General features: G+C 39.1%; 1 protein-coding gene across 5 annotated transcripts in view; it reads left to right on the top strand.

The window, feature by feature from the left end:
* The window catches only part of Rffl (ring finger and FYVE like domain containing E3 ubiquitin protein ligase), a 59,227-nt gene that overhangs the window by 14,620 nt on the left and 21,908 nt on the right, over window positions 1-22,699 (top strand). For 2 of the 5 annotated variants that reach the window (XM_047544493.1, XM_047544492.1), the window contains exon 2: window positions 3,655-3,798. The exons of the other annotated variants lie outside the window; for them this stretch is intronic. In XM_047544493.1, the coding sequence (XP_047400449.1) occupies window positions 3,702-3,798 (97 nt within the window). In that variant the 5' untranslated portion in view covers window positions 3,655-3,701. The remainder of the gene's footprint in view (window positions 1-3,654; window positions 3,799-22,699) is intronic. 5 annotated transcript variants of the gene reach the window in all.

Here is a 22,699-nt window from a genome sequence, read left to right as displayed (position 1 = left end):
TATACAGCACGTTTGTGCTTCCAAATGTTACAGTGAGCTTGTGCTGGCTGATACTGTGGTGATAAGTTGACATTTGGGCACTCTCGAGACATATGAGCTATATAGCATCCATGGTTTGAATTTCTGGCAAAACTGCCTCATCAGGAAGTCAAAAGCCTCAACTTTCAACCTGTACCTTTGGGGGAGGTTTTCGCCTTTGTTTCACTTGACTGTTCTGTTGAGTCAGGTGAACTTTAATTTTCACAGCCATAAAAATTCCATTAAGCCCCCTTGTATTGCATCCCAGGTATGAAAATGTGTCTATGTAACAAGACTGTGGGTGACTGCTGAAATCCTTAATAGTAGTTAAGATAATTGCCTCTGGAGGCTTGGAGAAAATAATGGCCTAAACAACAGAATAACAGTTAAGTTGTTTTTGTGATTCTTGCGGGTGAAGGGACTGATGTCTAGGTGTGATATCACCTCGGTGTGACTACTGCTTGGTGGTCTTTAAAAAAAATGATTTTGGTCTGAGTAGTGCTTAGGGAAATTAGCTGTAACCAATCTTTAAAAGCACAATCCAAGGCCCTTTTCTGCCTCAGAATCTTGTGGGAGAGAGAGATGCTTATTTAAAATTCAGATTCTGGGGTCTCCTTCCACTTCTGTTAATTCAGAGTTTCTGAAGGACTGGGATTGTAAGTGATCGTTTTCAGTAAGCACCCTTTTGATTCTTAAGTACCCCTAGAGTTGATTTTTGACAATCCTAAAATCTTCATTTTTCATGTTTAAGTTTTTGTGATTTATTAGATGATAGATGTTTGGTTGGCATCTATATTATTTTTCTTAAATAGTAGGTACTCCAGTTTAAAAATAAAGAAAAAAGACTATATGATTCCTGAACACAAAAGATTAGATTTTGGCAGTGTCTTTAATTAGCAACAAGGTGAGGCAGCCACTGATTCCTGGAAATTTGGATTTACTGATAACTTTCTTGATCAGAAAAAGGAAATGGATCTAAGATTAATTAAGATTAATTTTGTTAATAAGAAGAAATGCTCAGTATCATTTAAGATGCAGTTGTTTACAATAAAATTAAAAAAAACCTATAATGTACTAATAAAAACATTTTTAAAAATACAAAAAAAATGCAGGGGGTGGATTAGTAGGCAGAAGGTATTTAGAGGAAAGAATCTGAAGGGGAAAAGATTAAAGTAGTCTATAAACAATAAAAATTGTAAAAGTTTACTGAATTTTAAATTACAAAGTAATATTTGAATATATACTTGTTTAAGAAAAATTCAAATAAGGAAAGCTAGACATGGCTCCTTGATCCTTGCCTCCATTGCAGTTCCATTCCTGGTTGTGTTATCCTCTGTTCTTTTTGCATATTTGTTAATTTTTTGTGGATTTGAAAGATTACAGAATCCTGAGAAATGAATACTTTTTATATTTTTTGACACCTGCTTATAATGTTAGGATGTATTAGAGGAAAAAAATAACCCCAAATGTGGTCTATAAACTGATGTGTTACGTATTTCTGTTCAAGTAAAACGGTGTGGGTATATACAAATTTTATGAATATAGTGTGTCCGTTTGTGTGTGTGTGCGTGTATACTCCACTTGTGTGTAAATAAATAAATCTAGGGCTAGGAATGTAGCAACTCAGTGGTGGAGTGCTTGCCTAGCATGCAGGAGGCCCTGGTTTGATCCCAGGTACTACCAAACCCTGTTAATAACTCTGGATGATAAATTACTTGAGTTTTAAAATAATGTATTGAAAGAACTTAACCACATAACCACAGTTACTTTTCTTATTCTCACAAAACCTGCTATTTTCATATCACCTCATAAAACTTCAAGTGTCTGAAGCCATTAGTTCAAATGTAGCATTTTTTTATAAGCTCCAGATGTGTAATCTTCAACCTTTCTGGTCTAAAAGAAGGAACTAGGATGGAGTATGACTTTATTTGGGGAAACTGATTAAAACTATCAGAATCCCAGAGAGGAAAATGATAAACTTCAGTGGCTCTCCTCACCTGCTGAATGGTATTTGTCTTATCAGTTATGTAGTTCTGTTGCTTCTGATCCCTGGTTGCTCTCCTTGTAATTCACATTACTTCTTGGACATTGTACCACCTGGATATTCTCTCCTTTATTTAAAGTTTACTAATGTTGAATGGGCCAGAAGTTTTTCTAACAGTACCATGTTTTTTCTAAAGGAGGTTCTGTATTTGTATCCTATGAGTTGTTTAATATTAGAATGTTTGCGACTTATCAACTACAGAAATATTTTTTAAAGTGTGGTTCATGAGATAATTGTTGTCAGCTGCTATACAGATGCTTTTATCATTTGAAAAGGACTAATTAACACACTGCAGACAAAGTTTCTTTAAACAGCCATTTTCTGAATAGGAAACACTGAAGCTAAGAAAAAAAGGGAACATTTTATAATACCTTATAAAAGCCCAGAGTTGTTATCCTACTTGAATAATGTACTTACGGAGAATTCTGTGAGTTGGATAAAAGACTTTTTAAAAAAACTTAGCCCCTTGAAAAGGAATGAAATTAAGTAGCATAGTTTTTTAAAACCCAAACTCTGTCTGCTTGTACATTTTAATTAACCTTACATTTATTGAATGACAAGTTGACTTGGCAGCTACATTCAGAGTTCATGTCCTGTGAGACCTACCTTGAAAGACAGAGGTATAACTGCTTCTAATGCCCTGGAAGAAATAGCTGATGGACATGGAACGCTCACATTTTTAAAACAGGGGACAGAAGGCTATGAGATGAACTTTACTTTTTCTTCTTTCAAATTAAAACAGCAAGGACTTGATCTTTTGTTTCTTTGTATAACATCAGTGCCAATTCCTATCAGGGCAAATTCAATAATAATTAATAGCTGTTGATGAATCAGTCATTCTAGGATTGATTTTTTAATAAGTAGGCTAATAAATGAGAATTGACATACATTTAGGGATTTTCTTTTAAGAGCAAGTTGGTAAAGTGATTTTGACAGCCTCCTATGTTATGCATCCAGTAGGTATGATGGTGGATGATTTCATTTTAGCATAGAGAATGTGGCAGCTGATTAAAAAAAGAAGAGAATTCTGCTATAGTTCTGACTTGATGAGGGAAGTTGAGTTGTCTAAGGACATAGAGATGCCAGAGCAGGCCTAGATGGGAAAAAAGAATAGTGAGGCTGGTTAGAGCTGACAAAAATTCACCCTGATGACTTGACCAACTAGGATAAGATGACTGGACCATTTCCCCGAATCCATTGACCCAGGTGGTTCAGTTCGTAGATGCACTTTACTGCCCTCCTGGGGAAATCTTTAGAGCTATGAACCTCCTACCTGCAGCAATCTTGCTGTGCCCAGTCCGAGGCTGTGCTCAGATGAAATTTCAGAAACGGCCATGGAGGCTTTCCTGGTAAGGGCTCCAGGGGCTGCTAAATTACCAGCAGTAGGGGAATGAAATTTACCTGCCCCCAGTAATCAGCCCTTGATTTAAAACAATCAGTGGGGTGCCTTTTCTTTTCTTGGTTGTAGTTGATTGCGGTTGGCTCAGGCTGAGTTGTTTGGGAAATAGGAGTTTTGCCTAGCGTGAGTCAGCACTGCCCTGGGTAAACTGCCTGTTCTGTTGCAATCTTGCTTACCAAAGATACGTCCCCAGGCGGCACCATTCACTCTGCCTGAAAGCTGCTGCTGTTGGTTCCTGAGATGATCTCATCTGAACATGGCTCCAACAACCTCGGTGGCAGGAATTGGAGGCAGCTTGCTGTCTGCTGTGGCAATGTTTTGAAACAGGCAAAATCAGGTAACCCCAGACTGTTTTCTTGGTTTCCTTAAGCTAGACTAAACTGGGGGAAGAAACTGAGAAACTTAGTCTTCAGAAGTGAGTCATTGCTTTATCAATTTGGGTAAGTTCAAGTCAGCCCTTCCAACTCTTTGAAGGGTCCTTGAGAGGAAACATTTTCTTTCATTTGGGATCTGGATGTGGCTTTAGACCTAATTAGAGTATTGATTATATAAAACTTTGAGAAACCACGTGTTAGGTTTACAGCTTCATCCATCTTTTGCTCTTATTTTTAAATTTTTTTCTGATCTTTTTGTGTCTTGTAAGAAACAGTTTGGTCAGACTAAACTGTTGTGAACAGAAGAGAGGTACACATTTGAGTACCTTCTAGTAAGTGAATACTAAATTGTAGGGAACACTGTTACCAGTGAGTTTGTGCCCATCTTCCTTTCTGAGGGATTGTGAAGAGCCTCCCCCTCATCCCTGATTCTGTTCAGGTTCCTGCTCTTCTCCCTCCTGTTTTTCATCTTTAAACTTTTTAAATCTTCAGCTAGAGTCAAACTCTCATATCTTTGAGTCACCCCCTCAAAGTTATGCTTCTCCTTACAGTTATCCCAAGTGATCTGTGTTCTCTCTCACCTTGGCACCTGTGAGCCTTCTCCGAAACATCCCTCCCCAGCTAACCTGGCTAACTGGTTTCATCCTAGGAGTCACTTCTTCCACAAAGCTGCTGCTTATTTACCAGGTTGGTTGAATACCCAGGAGAATCTAGTATTTACTCCAGTCAGAGGGTAGGGATGCTGGGAATGAGGGTTTGTTTTAGAATTGTATTTATGGTACTCTGCACATAGTAGGTTCCCAGTAAGAATAGAGAGAGAAAGGATAGAGTAGCTTCCATTCTACTTTCTCAGTTTTTTGTCATTTTTACTTCTACCATGAGCACCCTACTGCTGCTTTTCTGCAGATCATCAGTAACTAATTATCAAACTATTTCCGTTGCAGCCTCCATCTTAATTTCTGCCTAGCATTTAACACTGTTGAACTGTTTAATCCAACATCCTTTTTCATTTTCCTCTATTGAGTTTCCAGTGTCCTTCTGTTATTTTTTTCTCATTCTTTTCATAATCCAGTGAATGTTGATGTTCCAAGACTTTGCCCTTCCCCCTTCGCTCCATGGATCTCAAAGTTGCCCGTAACTTTAGCTACTCTTAGTATGTTTTACTAACCCAGCAATCTCTCCCGTCTCTCTGGATCCTTATTGCCATCTGAACAATCTCAACAAGCTTTGTCCAACCTGACAATCTATCAGGGTGTTCAAAAGGCATCTTAAGGGGCTGGGGTTGTGACTCAGTGGTAAGAGTATTTGCCTAGCCTGTGTGAGGTACTGGGTTTGATCCTCACCCACCACATATCAATAAATAAATAAAATAAAAGTATTGTGTCCACCTATAAAATTCTTTTAAAAAAAGAATCTTAAATCTGGCATGCACATACCTGAACTCATTATCTCACCTGCTGTCTCATAGGCTGTGTATGTATTGCTATAGGTTTGAACTGTTAATTATATTCATGAAGTCTCATTCCTTTTATGTTCACATCCTCTGAATATGCTAAACTCTGTTGATGATATTGGTTGGATGTGTGACTTTTCTTCATCCTCACTGTCATTTCCTTAGTTTACGTAGTCAAAAAACTGGACACTTTGTTTAAATAGTTCAGTGGCCTAAATTTTTTGTGAACAGTTTTAGTCAGGCCCTGTACTCTTCAAAGATCACAGAGACTACCATTCTCCAAGATCTTATAGGCCAAAGACTTCACATTTTACTTAGTTTTGCCTCCAGGAATTTGTTGTTTGCAACTCTTATCAAATGTACTTTGCCTACTCCACCTTAAATCTTTCTCTGCTCCTATTTTCTCCATATTGTTACCCAAGTTATCTTTCTAAAGGCCAAATCTAATCTTTATTCTTGTCTTTTCAGGGTGCCATTGGTTTTCAGTTTTCTGTGAAGCTTGATTTGTAAAGCCCTTTAAATTTGATCCTGTCCTGCCAGTTACTGTTACCCATCTTGTCTCCTTTTCCCTTAGTCAATGCACTCCTCTCTGCCTTCACTAACTTCTCATTATCCCATTTCTGGAGGTAATATGTTTCTTCAGCACTCTGTGCCTTTTCCTAATGGCCTCCCTTTCTCTGACTGATGAAGTACTTACCCCTGGAAGCTTAGCTAATATACGAAGTTTTCTCTGACCTCCCAAATATAATTATTCTGCCTTATTTGATTCCAACAGCACTGTCTCTCTTTTGCGTTAGACTGTTGAGTTCCTCGACGGAACTTGGTCTGAGTGTGGAACCTGGCACCATCAGAAACAGTGCCTGAAGTGGGTTGCCAAGGTCAAACCACTATTCTAAATGTCTTCATTAGTCTTTGAAATGTTGAAAAATTCATACACTACTTAGATGGATGGTTTTGGTTCCTATTAGTGATTTGAACCCATGACTGCCTATTCTGTATGTGTTTTAGTCAGCTTTTTTACTGTTGCAACTGAAAGATCTGACCAGAACAACTTTAGGGAAGGAAAAGTTTATTTAGGGGCTCATGGTTTTAGAGGTCTCAATCCATAGACAGCAAACTCCATTTCTCAGGGCTAGAGGTGAGGCAGAACATAATGGCAGAAGAGTGTGGCAGAAGGAAGCAGCTCATCTGATGATCAGAAAGCAGAGAGAGAGAGATACTCCACTGAACAGAAACAAAATGTATACCCCAAAGCTACACTCCCAGTACCCAGCCTTCTCTAGCCACACCCAACCTGCCTTCAGTACCACTCAGCTAATCCTGTCAGGTAATTAATTCATGGATTAGGTTAAGACTCCTAACTCAATCATTTCTTCTCTGAACATTCTTTTTTTATTTTTCCTTTGGTACTGGGAATTGAACTCAGGGGCACTCAACCACTGAGCCACATCCTCAACCCTATTTTGTATTTTATTTAGAGATGGTATCTCACTGCGTTGCTTAGAGCCTGAATTTGAATTTGATATCATGCCTCAGCCTCCTGAGCCTCTGGGATTACAGGTGTGAGTCACTGCTCTGGGTCTCTCTGCCCATTCTTTTATTGTCTCACACATGAGCTTTTGGGGACACCTCACTTCCAAACTGTAACAGTATGTGTTACCTGAAACCCTCAAGTAACAATTTTAAGTTAGTTTGAAGATTTAGGGGACTTGCTGAAGTCTTATCCCACAATATTACCTAACATTTTTATAGTGCTTTACAAAATTATTTCTATATATTACGTTGAATAGACTTTATTATACCTATTTTACCAGTTACTAAGTCTGATTTAGAAGCATATGTTGAGGTAAGACTCAAAGAAAATGTGTTTTCACACTGCATTATGTAACCGATTGGTCTTTTGTAGTTAAATACACCCTGTCTTTTTCTACATACATGGGACCTTTGCTGAAAAGGCAAGTGCTACAGGTCTTGCCTTTTACAAGGCCACCTTATTATCAAGGTAAATGGAAGAGCTATGGAGTTTGACCTATGGAAAGGCCCCAGTTGTGATTAGAGATCTTGATTGAAATGAATGGTGTGCCTACTCATCCTTTTGGGCTTTTCTCTCCCTTCTCCTCCTCCTCCTCCTTTTTTTTTTTTTTTTTTTTTTTTAATAAATTTACAGTGCTGAGGATTGGACCTGGGGCCTCAAGGGTGCTAGACAAGTGTGGTCTATCACTGAATTATGCCCCTGTCCCGTTGGGCTTCAGTTGTACTTCATATATTTGGAATAAGTAAAAAGTGACTGCTGTTCTGCAGTGTCACACCAGGTTGATGAGTGAAGGGAGTCCGAATGAAAAGGAGTAACTTAAGTGTTAGGAGCAGAAAAGGGCTCATAGCAATTCTAGTGAGTGATTAGTTTGTAGAGTACTACGTAACTTTTGGGGTGCTGCCATTTTTGGGACAATATGTAATGAGATTATAAAAAGATGAGCCATCAGGGCTAGGAAGTAATCTGTTAGAAACATTATGACATTCAAATTTGGTCCTTTTATACTTGAGAGGATAATCAAAGATGATTAAAAGGTTGGGAAATAGGCCCTATCAGTATAAGTTTAAAAAAGGGGGAAAGATTTTAGCCTAGAGGAGAAGCTAAGGGATAGCTTGATTATCATTTTCAAGCATGAGAATAGTTGCCAAGGGGATTTTTATTAATTATTCTTCATGAACTTCAAAGATGTAAGAAGAAATGGGCTTAAATTGAAGGAGGAGTAATTTTGATGAATAGAAGGAAGCTGTTTTTGATCATCAAAGTTAGGAAACATCTGAATGACTGCTAAAGAGAGTTTTGAATTTCTGACTGTTACAGTTATCTAGTAATAAATTACCCAAAAGTGTGTGCATGCATGTGCACATGATGTACTAGGGATTGAACCCAGGGCCTTGCATGTGCTAGGAAAGTTCTCTACCACTGATCTACATCCCCAGCCCCAAAAGTTTGTGTTGGTGTAAAATGATAATCATTTTGTTGTTCATGATTCTGTGGGTTAGTAGTTCAGGGAAGAAAGACACATTGTTTTCCTCCAAGTGATGTTGATTGGACTGGAGGATTCAGTCCATGGCTTCACTCACGTGAAACTTTTGGCTAGCTTTTGGCTGGGAGCTCGTGGTTCTCCATGAAGGCTGTCTTTGATGGCCTCCCATTGTTATTCTTCTAGATCAGGCTTCTCAAACATAGTGGCTGGGCCATAATGCAAGCTGCAAGGTCTCTTCCTAGTTCTGGGAGCCATATATTATTACTTTTGAACTATTCTTTGGTCAAAGCCAGTCACAAATATAGCCCAGATTCAAGAGGTGGCTCTGGAAGGGTAGAGCGTTTAAGTCACCCCACAAAAGGACTTGGTTGTCCTTTTGGGACAAATTGTGATTGGGATTATTGCTCTCAGTTTTAGAAACCATTTACCAAATTGGCCATAGAGATTTTTCATGCGAGAATAATGGATATGTGTCTTTTGAATGGGTAGTTGGACGTATGATATATAAATTTGGCTGCATATCGGAGTCATCTGGGAGCTTTTTATAAGCTTAAATTCCTAGGTACCAGACATGTGACTCAGTATCTCTTGGGGCTGTTGGCTCATTAGAGACACTTTCTTCTTTGTCTCAAGTAACTACCAGTAAAATGAGTATGGAGGTGGGGAACAGGTCCAGATAAATGTTAACAAAAGGTAGAATGGTAGGTGCCTTCAATAGTCCTGTTAGTCTCCTGCTTTTAGGACTTGGCTGATCCCTCTGCTTGGCATACCCTTCTCTCCAGGCTGCTATTAGAAGTTACATCTCACTCAGCACATCATCAGTGTTTCTTTTTTGTTCCAGTGATTGAACACAGGGGCGCTTAACCACTGATTCATAGCCTTAGCCCTTTTTACTTTTTATTTTGAGACAGGGTCTCATTAAGTTGCTTAGGGCCTTGCTAAATTACTAAGGCTGGTCTCAACTTGCAATCCTCCTGCCTCAGCCTCCTGAGTTGCTGGGATTACAGGTGTGCACCAATGTGCCTGGCAGAGCAGTGTTTCTTGATGCCTCACTTATATTTTTTTCTCATGGTTCCTAGTGCTTTTCCTTCATGGCCTTTTTTAGTCTATAATTAAATATCTGTGTGATTGATTGGTGTATAATTGACAAGTCTGCTTTACTTTCCTGTATCTAACAGTTCCTGCCTCATAAAAAGCACTCAGTATTGTTGAATGAATAAGTAGTTGATTGAATGCATGAATGAATCGAGTGATATTTGAATTTAGTTTCAAAGAGTGATTAGAGTTTGGGACAGATAGAGCAAATGAATGTTCTGAAGTTTAGGACAGATAGAGCAAATGAATGTTCTGAAGTGGAAAGTGGGGATCATGTTCATATACTTTTAGAATATTGGAAGAACTGGTTTGGAAAAAGTTGAAGTGTCTGGTTTTGAGTGCACTTAGTATGCTAAAGTTGAGGCATGAATATCTAGCAGGCATTTAGAAATGAGGTACTGAAACTGAAGGGAGAGACTGATGCCAGGTATTTAGATTTGGGAGTTATCTGACTAAATACCAAGGAATCTATTCTTCCAGCAAATACAGTGATCCCCCACTGTGTGCCAGACATTTATTTTATAGAAAAGGTGAATTGAAGGCTGGCTGACAAGGAACTCTCCTTTTGAAAAGTTCTGGGAGAATCTCCCCAGTTGGGAAATTAACAAGTGTGAGGCTTTAGGGTAATAAATACCTTTTTTTTTTTTTTTTTTTTTTTTTTTTTGAGGACTAATAAGGATATGACAGAAGGCTGGGTGAGGTCAAAGAGAGGGAGAGTGGCAATGAAGTAAGTGGTGAGGCAGGGGAGCCCACATCACATGAAGCCTTTGTAAACTATAGAAAGCCTAGCATTTACTCAAAAATATGATAAACATTTGAAACCATAGAAGACTTTGAAACAGGAAAGTAACAAGTAGAGGTTTATTTTTTAAATAAAAGTTTACCATGGCTACTCTCTTGATAGTGGCAAAGGAGGAACCAATGAGGAAGTGTTTGCTTTCCTTCTTAGAAGATGGAGGCAGATAGGTTAGGGTATGGCAGTGGACATAAACCAGGATAGATGATGGATATATTTAAAGACTAAAACCAGTAAAACTTACTAGAGAAGGAAAGGCAAAGTGGGGAGACAGAACCCTAGAGCATATTTAGGGATAGGGAGCAAAAGGAGGAACCAGGAAAGGAAGACAGGGAGAAAACTTGGTCCTTAAAGTCAAAGGATAGTCTAGCTACTGCACTTTCAGTGGAAGACAGTACGAAGGAACCAGTAAGAGGTTCAAGGAAGAAAGATGGGTAGGTCCTCAGGAGGTCATGAAGTTTGGAGGCTTAGGAAAAGCTATGCATTTATCCATCCATTCATTGGTGACCTAGAGGAGGGTTTTCTGTAGTGAAACGGAGTTAATAAATGAGTGTATGATGAGGAAGTGAAGGCAGAGTGCCAGCTACTTTCTTAGAGACTGGGAATTGAAGAAAAAGGGAGACAACAAGAGCTCACTGTGCATAAACTTGTACAGAGGGGCATGAGCATGAAGGTAATTTTTAAAAACCAGTGAGCAGATATTTACTAAGCTCCTCTATGCCTATCACTGTGCTAGATGCTGTACTCAGTCTATTTATTTTTGTTTTTAAAAAGTTTGCAAATAATGTAGAATTTCCAAACTCTAGGGATGCGTAAGGCTTTCTCTGGGGTAGAAAAAGGAAATATTAGAATTCAGTTTTTCTGCAGCTTTACCTTACTCTTTGAAATTCCTTTTTAGTTTTATGATTTAGATAGAACGTAGTATATTTGTATAGGAGTACATGTCCAATTTACAAATACAGTACACTGGAGATATTTTGTTTTGCTGCTGATCAAAAATGGCAGACTTGCCGAGTGCGGTGGCGCACACCTGTAATCCCAGTGGCTCTGGAGGCTGGGGAAGGAGATAACCTCAGCAACTTAGTGAGGCCCTAAGCAACTCAGGACCTTGTCTCTACTAAAATACAAAAAAAAAAAAAGGGGGCTGAGGATGTGGCTCAGAGGTTAAATGCCCCTGGGTTCAATTCCTAGTACTGGGGGGAAAAATGGAGGACTTTAGTGAGGGTTTTTTTTTAAATATAGGGAGAAAAGAAGAGGCAGAGACTAGAATGAAAAAGGAACTAGTCTTCTTGTCTGTCCACAAACCTCCCCACCCCCCCTTTACAGTTAAGAAACAGAACTGGAAATTTTTAATTTACCTGAGTCACACAACTGTTTAAGTGATACAACTAGAATTTGACTCCAGGTCTGTTACACACAAAAACTTTACCATTTTACTCTTTTCCCTCTTCATTTGTTTAATGCTTTCTTACATTTTTCCATTTAATTCTCAGTGATTCTGTAAGAAACATATTAAAATACTCATTTTCCAACTGAGGAATCTGAGGCAGAGACAAAATAATTAGTACTCTGTGGCGCCAGATGGACTTCTGATTTGTTCACTTTTCACTGTACCATAGTGCTTCTCAAAGCAGATGGAATCAGGTTGAATTGTTTTGGTAAAGTAAGTGAGGTGGTTTTTAGTTATGTGACACAGAAGGATGGAAGAGAATATAGTGCTTGAAGGTTACTTAGAGTAGAAGATGGCATTAGTTCCCATTTGGGTGCCACTTACTCTGTTAAGCATTTGCATGCATGGGAAGACTATGAATTCTGACTCTAGGCCTTATACTCCCTAACCCTGCATAGCACTGCTCCTTCTAACTGTTCTATGGAGACATTAACCAGAGATGAATAAAAACTTTTCAGAGCCAGTGATGGCTTGACCCCAGTTATGTAATTTTGTTGAGAACCTTCGACTTTTCTGTAATATGCAGGCGTACAAAGGTGGGAGGAAGAGGGAAGAGTTTAGTAAATCTGAAAGAGTTTAGTGCAGGAATGGTGAATTGTAGTGGATTGTGTTGTTAAATCAGAGTTGTGTTTGAAATTCATTCTTGTAATAAATATTTATTGTATTTTGGTTTGATGCAAGGTATATTGGAATATGGAGGGGAAGGAATGCAAAAATGGATAAGATAAAATCTTTGACCTCTAGGAGGCTAGAGAAGGAAATAAGTACTGCACCATAGTGTATATTTGAAGGGTACAGGAGAGGTGGAGGTAGAAGAGTAAAGGACAGTATACAAATTGCCATGTAGACTGGGGGTGGCATTAGGTGAGACTGGCCAGAGGGGATGCCAAGCTAGGTTCTCAGAAGGACTTCTCACTTTTGGTCAGTATGTTCTAGGTTTGTTCTTGAGTTACAAAATGTATTTTGTTGGGTGTCTGGGAATGATGAGTTTTGGAGACAGGATTATATTTGGGGTTGAGTGATTAAGCTCAGAACAGAATGCCAATTTATTATTTTAGAGTGAAGATTTCCTTTCCTGATAACAGGATTCTAGGGTTTGCTAGGATATTGCTCTTCAATATCAAGAGATCTGGGAAATCAAATTTAATAACATTAAGCTTGTTTGGTGAGCATGGAGTAATAAAATAGGATGGTTTGTGGGGGAGTTACAAAAAAGCTCAGATTATTGATTGCTTCCTGTATGCTGGTTATTGTATTAAGTACTTTGTGTACAGTAGGGCATTTAATTTTCCCAGTGACCTTCCTGCAAAGTAGGCACAATCATCCTTAATTTACAAGTGAGGAAACTAAGTGTCTGTTCAAACTGGTAAGAGACTGAACCAAGATTTGAACCAAGTTCCTGTCTAAGACCCCATACCCCTAGCTATTACTATATGCTATTTTGCTATTTCCATTTAAGCTTTATGAAATAACCTTGTTCACTCCAGAGATAACGATGTGCCACCTACCTCCAGTGTTTTTTGCCTGTCAGTTCCAGAGTCCAAAGGTGCTCCACTGCTTTTTCTAGACCTCCCCCCCCCCCGCTTTTTTTTTTGTTGTTGTTGTACCAGCAGTTGAACTAAGGGGCACTCAACCACTGAGCCACATCCTCAGCCCTATTTTGTATTTTATTTAGAGGCAGGGTCTCACTATGCCCTGCTCAGTGATTTTTTACGTTTTTTTGTATGTTTATTTGTTTACTGCTCTTTGATATGGTGACTTTCTTTGTTTAAATGTATTAATACTGTCATTCAAGTCATCACATATGACTAGGTTAACTGTTTGCCGAAGATCTCACACTGTTGGCCTAGAGCAGCAGTGTAAAGAGATCAGACATCCCCAAACAGGAAGTCCAATGCAAACCAGGATGTGCTTTTCTTCACTGTAACTTGTGTGCCTATGTTTTAAAACTTACTGTGGTTAAAAAGTCAAGACTGCTAATATTGTGCTTGACTGAATAAATCTGTTTCTGGTTTGTGAAGAGGCTAACATAACTAGTCCTTTGTGGCCTTTGCCTTTATGCATGTGTACATCTTAATTCTTCCTGGGGCATGGTTGTTTTTCTCAGTTTACACCATGTTGCACCCACATGGTTTATGAAATGAAGCACAGAATTGACTGCTGATCTGTTACTTTTGGTAGGTGTAGGATTCAGTCTGTGCTAAGCTATTTATTCTTTTAATAACAATAGGAAATTTTAGCCTGTAATTCACCAGTCTTTTAAATAATAGTTTCCTTTTGTTAGGTTCCAGGATTTCTAGCACACCTTTTTGAGTGTTTTCTGACCATAGCAGTCTACAAATTACAGGGTTGGGGGATGTGAAGGTTTTTTTAATCTTTGAAAATTTTCTTGAACACTGGAGGCTGGATATAATGCTAGCTGCTCAATTGTTTGACCCCTTGGCAGATCTCTGGAGAAGTGATTAAGTTAGTAATTTGTTTGGGGTCACTCAGTTGGTAAACAGTCTCAGCAACTTCTGTTTTTTCTGAGTCCTCCCCCCCCATTTCTCATTGCATTCTACTGTGAAATCTGCTTTATTACCTTCATTAGGAGACTGGGTTGGCTAAGGGATAACCACCTGCAGGGAGTCACCTTGGGATCTTGGAGGATTATTGCAGCTGCATGAGTTATTTCTGAACTGGTCCATTCTGCTGGTCTCTAACCATACTTGCTGCAGGTAGAGGTCTTGATAATGTTTTTTTGTTCATTTCATATCCCAGTCGTGTCACAAAGAAGACTGCCTGTCCTTCCACTTTCTAATTGCAGGAGCAAATGGATAAAGAAAAATGAATGAAAAAAAGGTGCATCTCAGCAGGGATTCTCTGGGGACTTTGCAAATGAAAATAGCAAGAAACTTCTTGATATTCGCATAGGTGTTTTTTCCTTGAATCTATGGAGAGGTGGTAAATATGCAATGTTTTGCACTTTGTTGTGGGACAAAGGCAGAGTAAAACCTGAAAACCAGATTAAGCATAGGTTTTCTTTGCAAGGGGAGAATACAGTGAGAATACAAAGGTTTGTTGTGTTTTTGGTGGCATCCCATGAAATCGAAATACCCATTTATTTTTGCTTCTTGGGATAGATATTGGGCATATTAAATCCTGCCAGGAACAGAAAATTTTTAGGAAGTCAGCATTATTTTTCAGCTTGAGATCAAATATCGAACTAAGTTAAAGGTGTGTGGGAGGAACAGGTGCTTCATCTGAATTCATCCTTCATTTATCACAGAATCCCATTTGGTCTTTGCAGTCAGAGCACTTTATGGTACACCAGGTGGGGGCCAAGGGTGTACATGTCCATTCTTTGGATGTGCCTGGGAAAAAGGGTTGGGGAGCTAAGGGAGAAAGTCTGAATTGGGTAGACTGCCTAGGAGTCATTAGCAATGGGGTAGAATTGGGAAGAAATTCTACAAGGAGGATAAACCACTTCTCACTACTTCTGAGAGATGTTCTTCAAGGGCATATAAATGTGTGTGTGTGTAATTTCAAGCTAGTGGGAAAGGCCTAGGGTCTTTTAGTTCTTGGAGGATGGTTGGGGAACCAGATTGAATCTGATTAAAGAAAAAGGGTGCAGATAAAGCAGATAAATTTTAAGAACATTAAAAAGTACTTTCTTTAAGTTATTTATAGTCAACTTGTATTGAATACTCATTAAGTTTTAGACTGGAGTAAATAGTTAACATACAATATTTTAATCCTTTTGGTTACAATTGAAAGGTTCTGTGGGTTTGAGGAAATTTTAAGTTTTATTAAGGTTTAAACAGAATCTACAGTCCTATTTATTCCACATTACAATATGTTTGGACATGTTAACTTTCATGCCTTTGGAAAGGCAAATTGCATAACGTTGATTCTAGATGATCCTGGTTCTGAAGTGCTGCCTTTTCCCAGGGTATGGGAGCACCAAACCCTCTGCTATAGTCTCTAGCAGTGGCTGCTTTAAAAAAAAAAAAAAAATCTTGGTTACCCATTAGTCACTGTGATATTATCTTGTGAAAGTAGCTTCTTCAGGTAGAAGGTTCTGACAGGCATTTCTCATGAATCCTTTTTCCTGCACAGCAATATGAGGGGGATCAGAGTCTCTCTTCTCAATGAGTTTTGTCATCTGTTTTGATGGAACTAGGATTCTAATAAGAGGAGGTAATTAAACTGCAGGTTTGTTTATTCTGTTTTCAGCATTGGTAGGAGATTTTACTCGAACTACTTTCTTTCCTGATTGACTTGCCCTTTGGGGCAGAATGCCTGGGCTGAAATAAATGTGTAGGTTTCTCTGCTGCAGTGTTCAATCTGTCATCTTTCCTAAACACCACACTAAGAAGCAGCCATTTAATTGGTCAGACCCCGGGGGTGATATTTTGGCACAGCTCCATTGGTTAGAATTACTTTTCCCTGAACTTCATAGCAGATGCTGAGCTCCCTCTGCAGATATTTGTCATGGACTAGTTGAAACTAGGGAGTTTCCAAGAACATTTATAACTTGTGATTATTATGTATGTTTTTCAGTTGTTTACAGCAGTTCCCACTTCAGGAAAAGAGCTCACTTACTGCTAGTAGAAAGTGCTGTCTCTTTCCTTTCTCCCTTTTTTAAAAAAATGTCATTTTAACACTTCTTACTCGAAGGCCTTCTGGTATTGTATTTCTTATATCCTTTGGTTGCTTCCCCCTCTATCTTGGTGGGGCTTTGTGAGTCAGGAATGATAGGTGAAACTCCACCCTGATCTGGTATATTTGGTAGGGCTGGTTTCTGTGATATCTAGCATTTCTTTTCTTTGTTGTTTTTTGTGTTCATTTGTATTCTTTGTGATTCCCATCACAGTGTCATGCAAAATGATTGGGAAGGCATTAAATCTGGCTGTGCCTTTTGATGCCAGAAAGGGATGGAAAAAGTGATGGCCAGTTCCTCTTCTAGGCTCTTCCTTTCTGGTTTTCTACTGTGGTAATAACTGACAACTTTAACATTTTTCTCTTACTTTTTAGGCCAATCTGTTACCATTCTTCTATTCTTTTCCAGTAATCTAATTAGAGGTTTTCAGAATTATGGTCAGCATGCCTGAAGTGGGCATGTTTTATACTCTTAGGTCTTTACTTAAAGGTGTTGCTGTGGTTATACATATTTTAAACCCTTAGTTTGCTGATCATTTTAGAATCATAATTGTGGAGTTTTCAAGCATGAATTTCTGCCCCTCTGCCCCCTCCCCTCCCTTCACTCTATGGCTCTTACCTTTAGTTAGTTCAATGGATACATGGTGATTACCTTAGCTGGCATTAAGACTGAGAATAAACAGTCAATTCTTGTTTCCTATTTCACTTTTCACAATTTAGGAGAAAAATATTTCAAAAAGAATACATAGATCATTAGCCATGGTTAGATGTAGTGCTGCTAGAATGCTCATCCTGCAGAGTGTAATCACTGTGAGAGATGTAGCACCTTGCTAGTTGTTGCTCCTCCAGGATCTGCAGCGGTGTTGGCAAAGTTGAGCCCATACTCCAGAAGTGAATTAGAGTTACAGGGACGTGTGTGGGGTGCTGTGAGAGCACAGAAGGGTCAGAGAAAGTCTCCCTGAGAAAGAAAGTGATGTTTAAGAGAGGTAGCTAGTGGTCCAGGATAAGTGTACTTGAGGGAGATTCCTAAGGCGAAAATAAGCTTGACATTTGAGGTACTGACATTTGGGGTAGCTCAAGGTAAGGCAAGGAGACTAAGACCCTGAGGATTTACTTTCTCTGTGATTTGATAGTTACTCTCAGTGCAATTGAGACAATTTAAAAGACCCTTTCTTGGGCTGGGATGTGTTAGAGCACTTACCCTTGACTAGCATGCATGAAGCACTGGGTTTGATCCCTAGCAAAGCAAAAAACAGTAAAAACTTACACACTAAGACTAAGATGGGCAAGAGTAGAAAGTGAGATGCATCTTAGCTATGAAGCCCTGTCTTTAGAAAGTTGAGGGTCTATATCACCATTATCCTGAAGTTGTAGAAAGAAGGAAAGGCAGATGACCTACTATATATAAATGAAAATTCTAGCTTCCTAGGAGTAGTATTTCTGCTTATGACATTACACTTTTTTTATTTTTTGCAGTACTGGGGATTGAACCCACGGGCATTCTACCACTGAACTCCACCCCCAGTCTTTTTTTATTTTCTTTTTTTTTTTCATTTTGAAATAGGATCTCACTAAGTTGCTGAGGGTGGCCTTGAACTTGTGATACTCTTGCCTTAGCTTCACAAGTCAGTGGGATTACAGGTGTTTAGTACACTTTAGAAAGTACTCAAGTGTGGAATGCTTGGTTTGGTGTGTAGGCACCCCTTTTTGGTGTCTTTAGAAGCCGGTAGGAATTAGTATTAAATTCTTGCTCCCTGTAAACCGTGTTGGGTGATTTTCATTATCTTCTCTCACAGCAAAGCCCTTGAATTACTATTGCTAATTGTGGGCAGTATGGAAAGTGCAAGTAGCCTACTCTTTCTTTATGATCCCCAAATAGTCAAAACTTGTACTCATCTGTCATCCTCTAGCTTTGCAACTCTGATCCAGTTACCAAACCCTCAGGGCCTTATGTATATGTTCACAAAACAAGCAATTTTAATTCTGATTTTTGTAGGATTATTATGTTAAATGAGATGATAGATGCAGCTGTAACTCATTTGGCATGTGTTAGGTGTTTTGGAAGTGTTTTCACTTTGTTCTTACAAAATAAAATTTTCTAGGATCATCTGAAAGTGGGGTTAGGGAACTTTAAATCTGAATGCGCCCTGATTTTTCCTTTGCTTCTTGAAAAAACAGTACAGGAGATTATCTCACTCCTAAAGATTAAGTACTTTATATTAAAATATAATTTGAGGAGTGGATAAGAGGAGCCCCTAGGCCTAGTGTCTTTCAAGTCACTGATATCTATGCATGGAGGCTGTGGAAGCTGGCTTGGAGAGAGGCAGACATTAATCCTCATTAACTCTGGGCTTTATTAGAATGCCTGCCGTTGCCTGCATTTCCATCGCTGTCATCTCTCTTTAGTGGAAGATTGAAAAGCCCAGTCAAAGGTATCATCCTCTCTGTACTCGGCACCTCCTCTGTGTCTAGCCTGCCTAGTATAGGGAAGCTTATTCCTATTAGTCTGAAGCTCAGAGATACAACTTATTCAAGTGCACTCACCCAACATGGGAGCCAAGATTTAAAGTAAGTCTGACTGGTTGTAAAAACCAAAGTAAAACATAATTTGGGAACAACTTTTCACTTCCAAACTGTTTTGTCTTCTAAAGATTTATCCCTCAAATAAAAGTCTTATCTAGGAAATAAATATTATCCATGACCCATATCCAAAGGACTGCCTTGCAGGATAGAAGATGTCTGTTAGGATTTAAAGCCCTTGGAAATGTTTTCTTCTGCTGAATTCTAGCCTTGTGAAACATGCCTTGTTTATGTCTGGCACAGGTACCACTTCAGCTGGGCTGTTTATTTTGATTGAGCCTTGGGTTCCAAAGTTCCACCATCCACTTATCTCCTCTGTGACTTAGGTGTTCTGAATTCTTTACTCCTAAATAAATATTTCAGAAAGAATCTCAGTATCAGAGAGAACATGTTACATTGTCCCACACCCAACCAATGAGACCAGTTGGTAATATGGTTTACTTTGCAGGTTGCTTACTTACAAGTGCAATAATAGTCACCCTATTTTATTCTTACTGTGTTGTCACCAGCATTTTAAATCTTCCCAAGTTAGGATGGTCACTGCAGGTGGGTTTGCTGGAAAATTCTAGTTGCAACTCTGAGATTCTGTTTTAAATTTAACAGTGTCAAGGGAGTTCAAGTTTCTTGCCTGACCAACTTATTTTTAAAGGCAAACAACCTTTCAAGTTGAGAGATGATTTTAAATTTCAGGGGAGTTCTCAAGAAACAGTTGATTCTATATCATAGGGGCTGTCATCATCAGCTATTTTTTTTTTTTTTTCCAGTACTTGGGATTGGTATAGGTCCACTTTACCACTGAGCTACACCCCAAGCCCTTTATTTTTATTTTGAGATAGGGCTTTGCTAAGTTGCCCAGGCTTACCTCAAATTTGTGATCCTTCTACCTCAGCATCAGGAGTCACTGGGATTATGGGTGTGTACCGTCATGCCCAGCATGTCCTCATATTTGTTAGGGTCCTTCCTACCCCTCAGTGCCTTTTTGTGGAAAGAAATAAGCTTTGGGTGACCAGAGAGAGACTGTGGACTTTCCTTTGGAGACACTTTTAAATATATTGCCATTTTAGAATTGTAACGTTTTAATAAGTTTTAAATGTGCTATTTATCAAATGTTTAGGTACCTTGTGTTATTTCTCATTCTTACAATTACCTCCTACATAGGTATAGAGGTGAGGTGAGTACGTGTGTGTGTATACGTATCTGTATACATATATATGCACATACATACATAGGTATATAGGTGAGGAAAACAGATTCAGAAAGTTAGGTAACCTTTCTATGTTTAGCTGCCCTTTATTTTCCATTAAGGATTTTTCTTTCTTATAGTCACTTTATAACTATATTGAGAAAATGCTTTTGATCCTAAAGAAAGATAGCTAGTACTTGAATGTTCTCTGACCTCAGTCTGTTCATTCCACAGATCATTTGGGTGCTTACAATGAAGTGCACTGGGCTGGTTGCCACAGGTTATAAAAAGAAAAAATAAAAAAGAAGATGAAAATAAGATTTTTGCTCTTGGAGGTAGACTGTAAACCAAAAATATAATTACGGATTATGATAGTTCTGAAGGAAGGCAACAGGCAGTGAGCACATGTGTGAGACTGGGGAGGACCTTCTGAGAGACATGGTGCTTAAGTTGAGATCAGAGGATGGGAAGGAGCAGTAGAGGCAGGAAGAAAAGTACAAAGACCCACAGCTTGAATAGCTGAAGAGTCACTATGACTGGAAGCTCTGTGAGAAAAGGAGCACAGCATGAATTGGAGAAGGAGCAGAGTCTTACCTTGTGAAGAGTAGAGCTTTTCATTCTAGAATGCAGGGGGTCTCTATTAAAGAGCTGCAAGTGTCTGTTACAGGGAGGAAAGGAGAGGATGATGCCTCTTGGAGAAAGACCTGGAGAGCAACAGGAATTGAAACTAGTTGAGAGGACTGTTCTTTCTTCTTAGAAACTACTCTAGACTCTGGAAATGCAGTAAGACACAAAGTCCCTGCCCTCAGGGAGTTTCTAGTCTAGTGAGAGAAGGCAGTTAGCAAGCAAACAGATAATACCAGCCAGTCCCAAGTGTTTGCGATACATGAGTTTAGAAAGTGACATTGAAATTGAGAGTTGGATGACAAGAAGGAGCCAAGCATGTAGAGTTCTGGGGAGAACAGTTCAGGCAGAAAGAATAAACAGCAAACCCAAAGAGCCTAAGGAGCGAAACATAAGTAAGTAGCAAATGAAAGATGAGTTAGCCCACTGTCACGGTGGAGAGATGAAGAGAGGAATCCAAATCTTGAGCTTTAGGAAGGTATCAAAAGCCACCTGAGATGGAATGGACACACAGAAAGCCTAGATGCTCCCAACATTTGAGAACTGAGTGAGAAGACCCCAGTTGATGATATTAATTTATACTTCTATCAGCAATGTTTGAATTCTAGCTACTCTACATCCTTACCATTTTAGCCATTTTTATGGGTGGGTGGGTGGTGGTAACACAGTCTGGTTGTAATTTGTATTTATCTTATGACAAAGAAGAGTTTTTAAAACCTGGGAGATCCTGGAGCATGCCTGTATGCTGGTAGGAAAGTTGTAGCAGAGACAGAAAGCCAGATCTTGGCGGTTGGGGGGCGTGTTGTAGGGTAGACAATGACTTTTTTTTTTTTTTTTTTGGTACTGTGGGATTGAAGCCAGTGGCGAGTGGCACTTAACCACTGAGCCACATCCCCAGACCTTTTTATTTTTTATTTTGAGACAAGGTCTCACTAAGTTACCTAGGGCCTTGCTAAGTTGCTGAAGCTGGCTTTGAACTTGTGATCCCTCCTGCCTCAGCCTCCTGAGCTACTGGGGTACAGGTATGTGCCTTCATGCCCTGTTGACTTTTTTTTTTAAGTCAAAGTACTTTCCTTGTAGCCTGCTTAGCATAGGCTTCAAGGTCTATGCAACCTAAGTTCAGATCTTAGCTTGGCTACCTTCTGACTGTGATATTTAACAAGTTACTTCTCTAAGCCTTAGCTTTACCTGAAAACAAGAACTGATCTGCCTTGTCAGAATCACATGAGAACACTAGGTAAAGTACCTAGCTCAGTGCCTGGCAGATAAGCAACATTCTTCTAGTAGAGAATGACTGCTTTCTCCTTCTCAAAATATGTACTTACTTATCAATTATTTCAGGAGGCTTAGCTAAGCCACATTGATAGGCTTTTCACAGCATTTCTGTTCAAAGCCTTTGCAATTGTACTTTAATTGCTTTTTAAGGATAATATACAAGATGAAGCTAAGCCCATTCTGAATTAATGATCTGTAAGGTGGGATACTTTCCTTTATACACTTAGAGCATAGAGGCTTTTAACCATTCCAGAAATACATTGTGACAATGGTGTTCCATCCTCAATAAACTGGTGGTGATTCTGTAAGGCTTGGTATCCAGCCATTTCTGATTTTCCTTGTCAAAGAGTATTTCTTTTGAGGTTTGGGGGCATTTTAGTTAGATAATTTTCAGGGATTTTGGTGTAGTCTTATACACTGTGTTTACTGTAAGTCCGTTAGTTCCAGGATGTCTTTGCATCTGTGTAACACCTTTTGTCACAGAACCACCTTTGTGCACAGGGTTGCTAATTAAACTCAGAACAAAATGTATGAAAACCTTGGGGGTATTATTGCCTTAGTTTTTGGTGGTTTGAAAGGTGGTTTGGAAGTACATTGCAAACCAGCATGACCCTTCTGTTCTCTTCTCCCCTTCTTAGGAAAGCCAGTGACAGCCACTGAACCACAGATCCATTTTAAATTATTGACCATGGACAGGCGAAAAAGTGGAGAGGTGTTTTAAAATTACTTAGGATTACTGGGACATAATAG

The sequence above is a fragment of the Sciurus carolinensis genome, chromosome 3 (assembly GCF_902686445.1).
Source record: "Sciurus carolinensis chromosome 3, mSciCar1.2, whole genome shotgun sequence".
Classification (NCBI taxonomy): domain Eukaryota; kingdom Metazoa; phylum Chordata; class Mammalia; order Rodentia; family Sciuridae; genus Sciurus; species Sciurus carolinensis.
The sequence above is the reverse complement of the archived record's forward strand: the minus strand, read 5'-3'. Positions and strand labels throughout refer to the sequence as shown.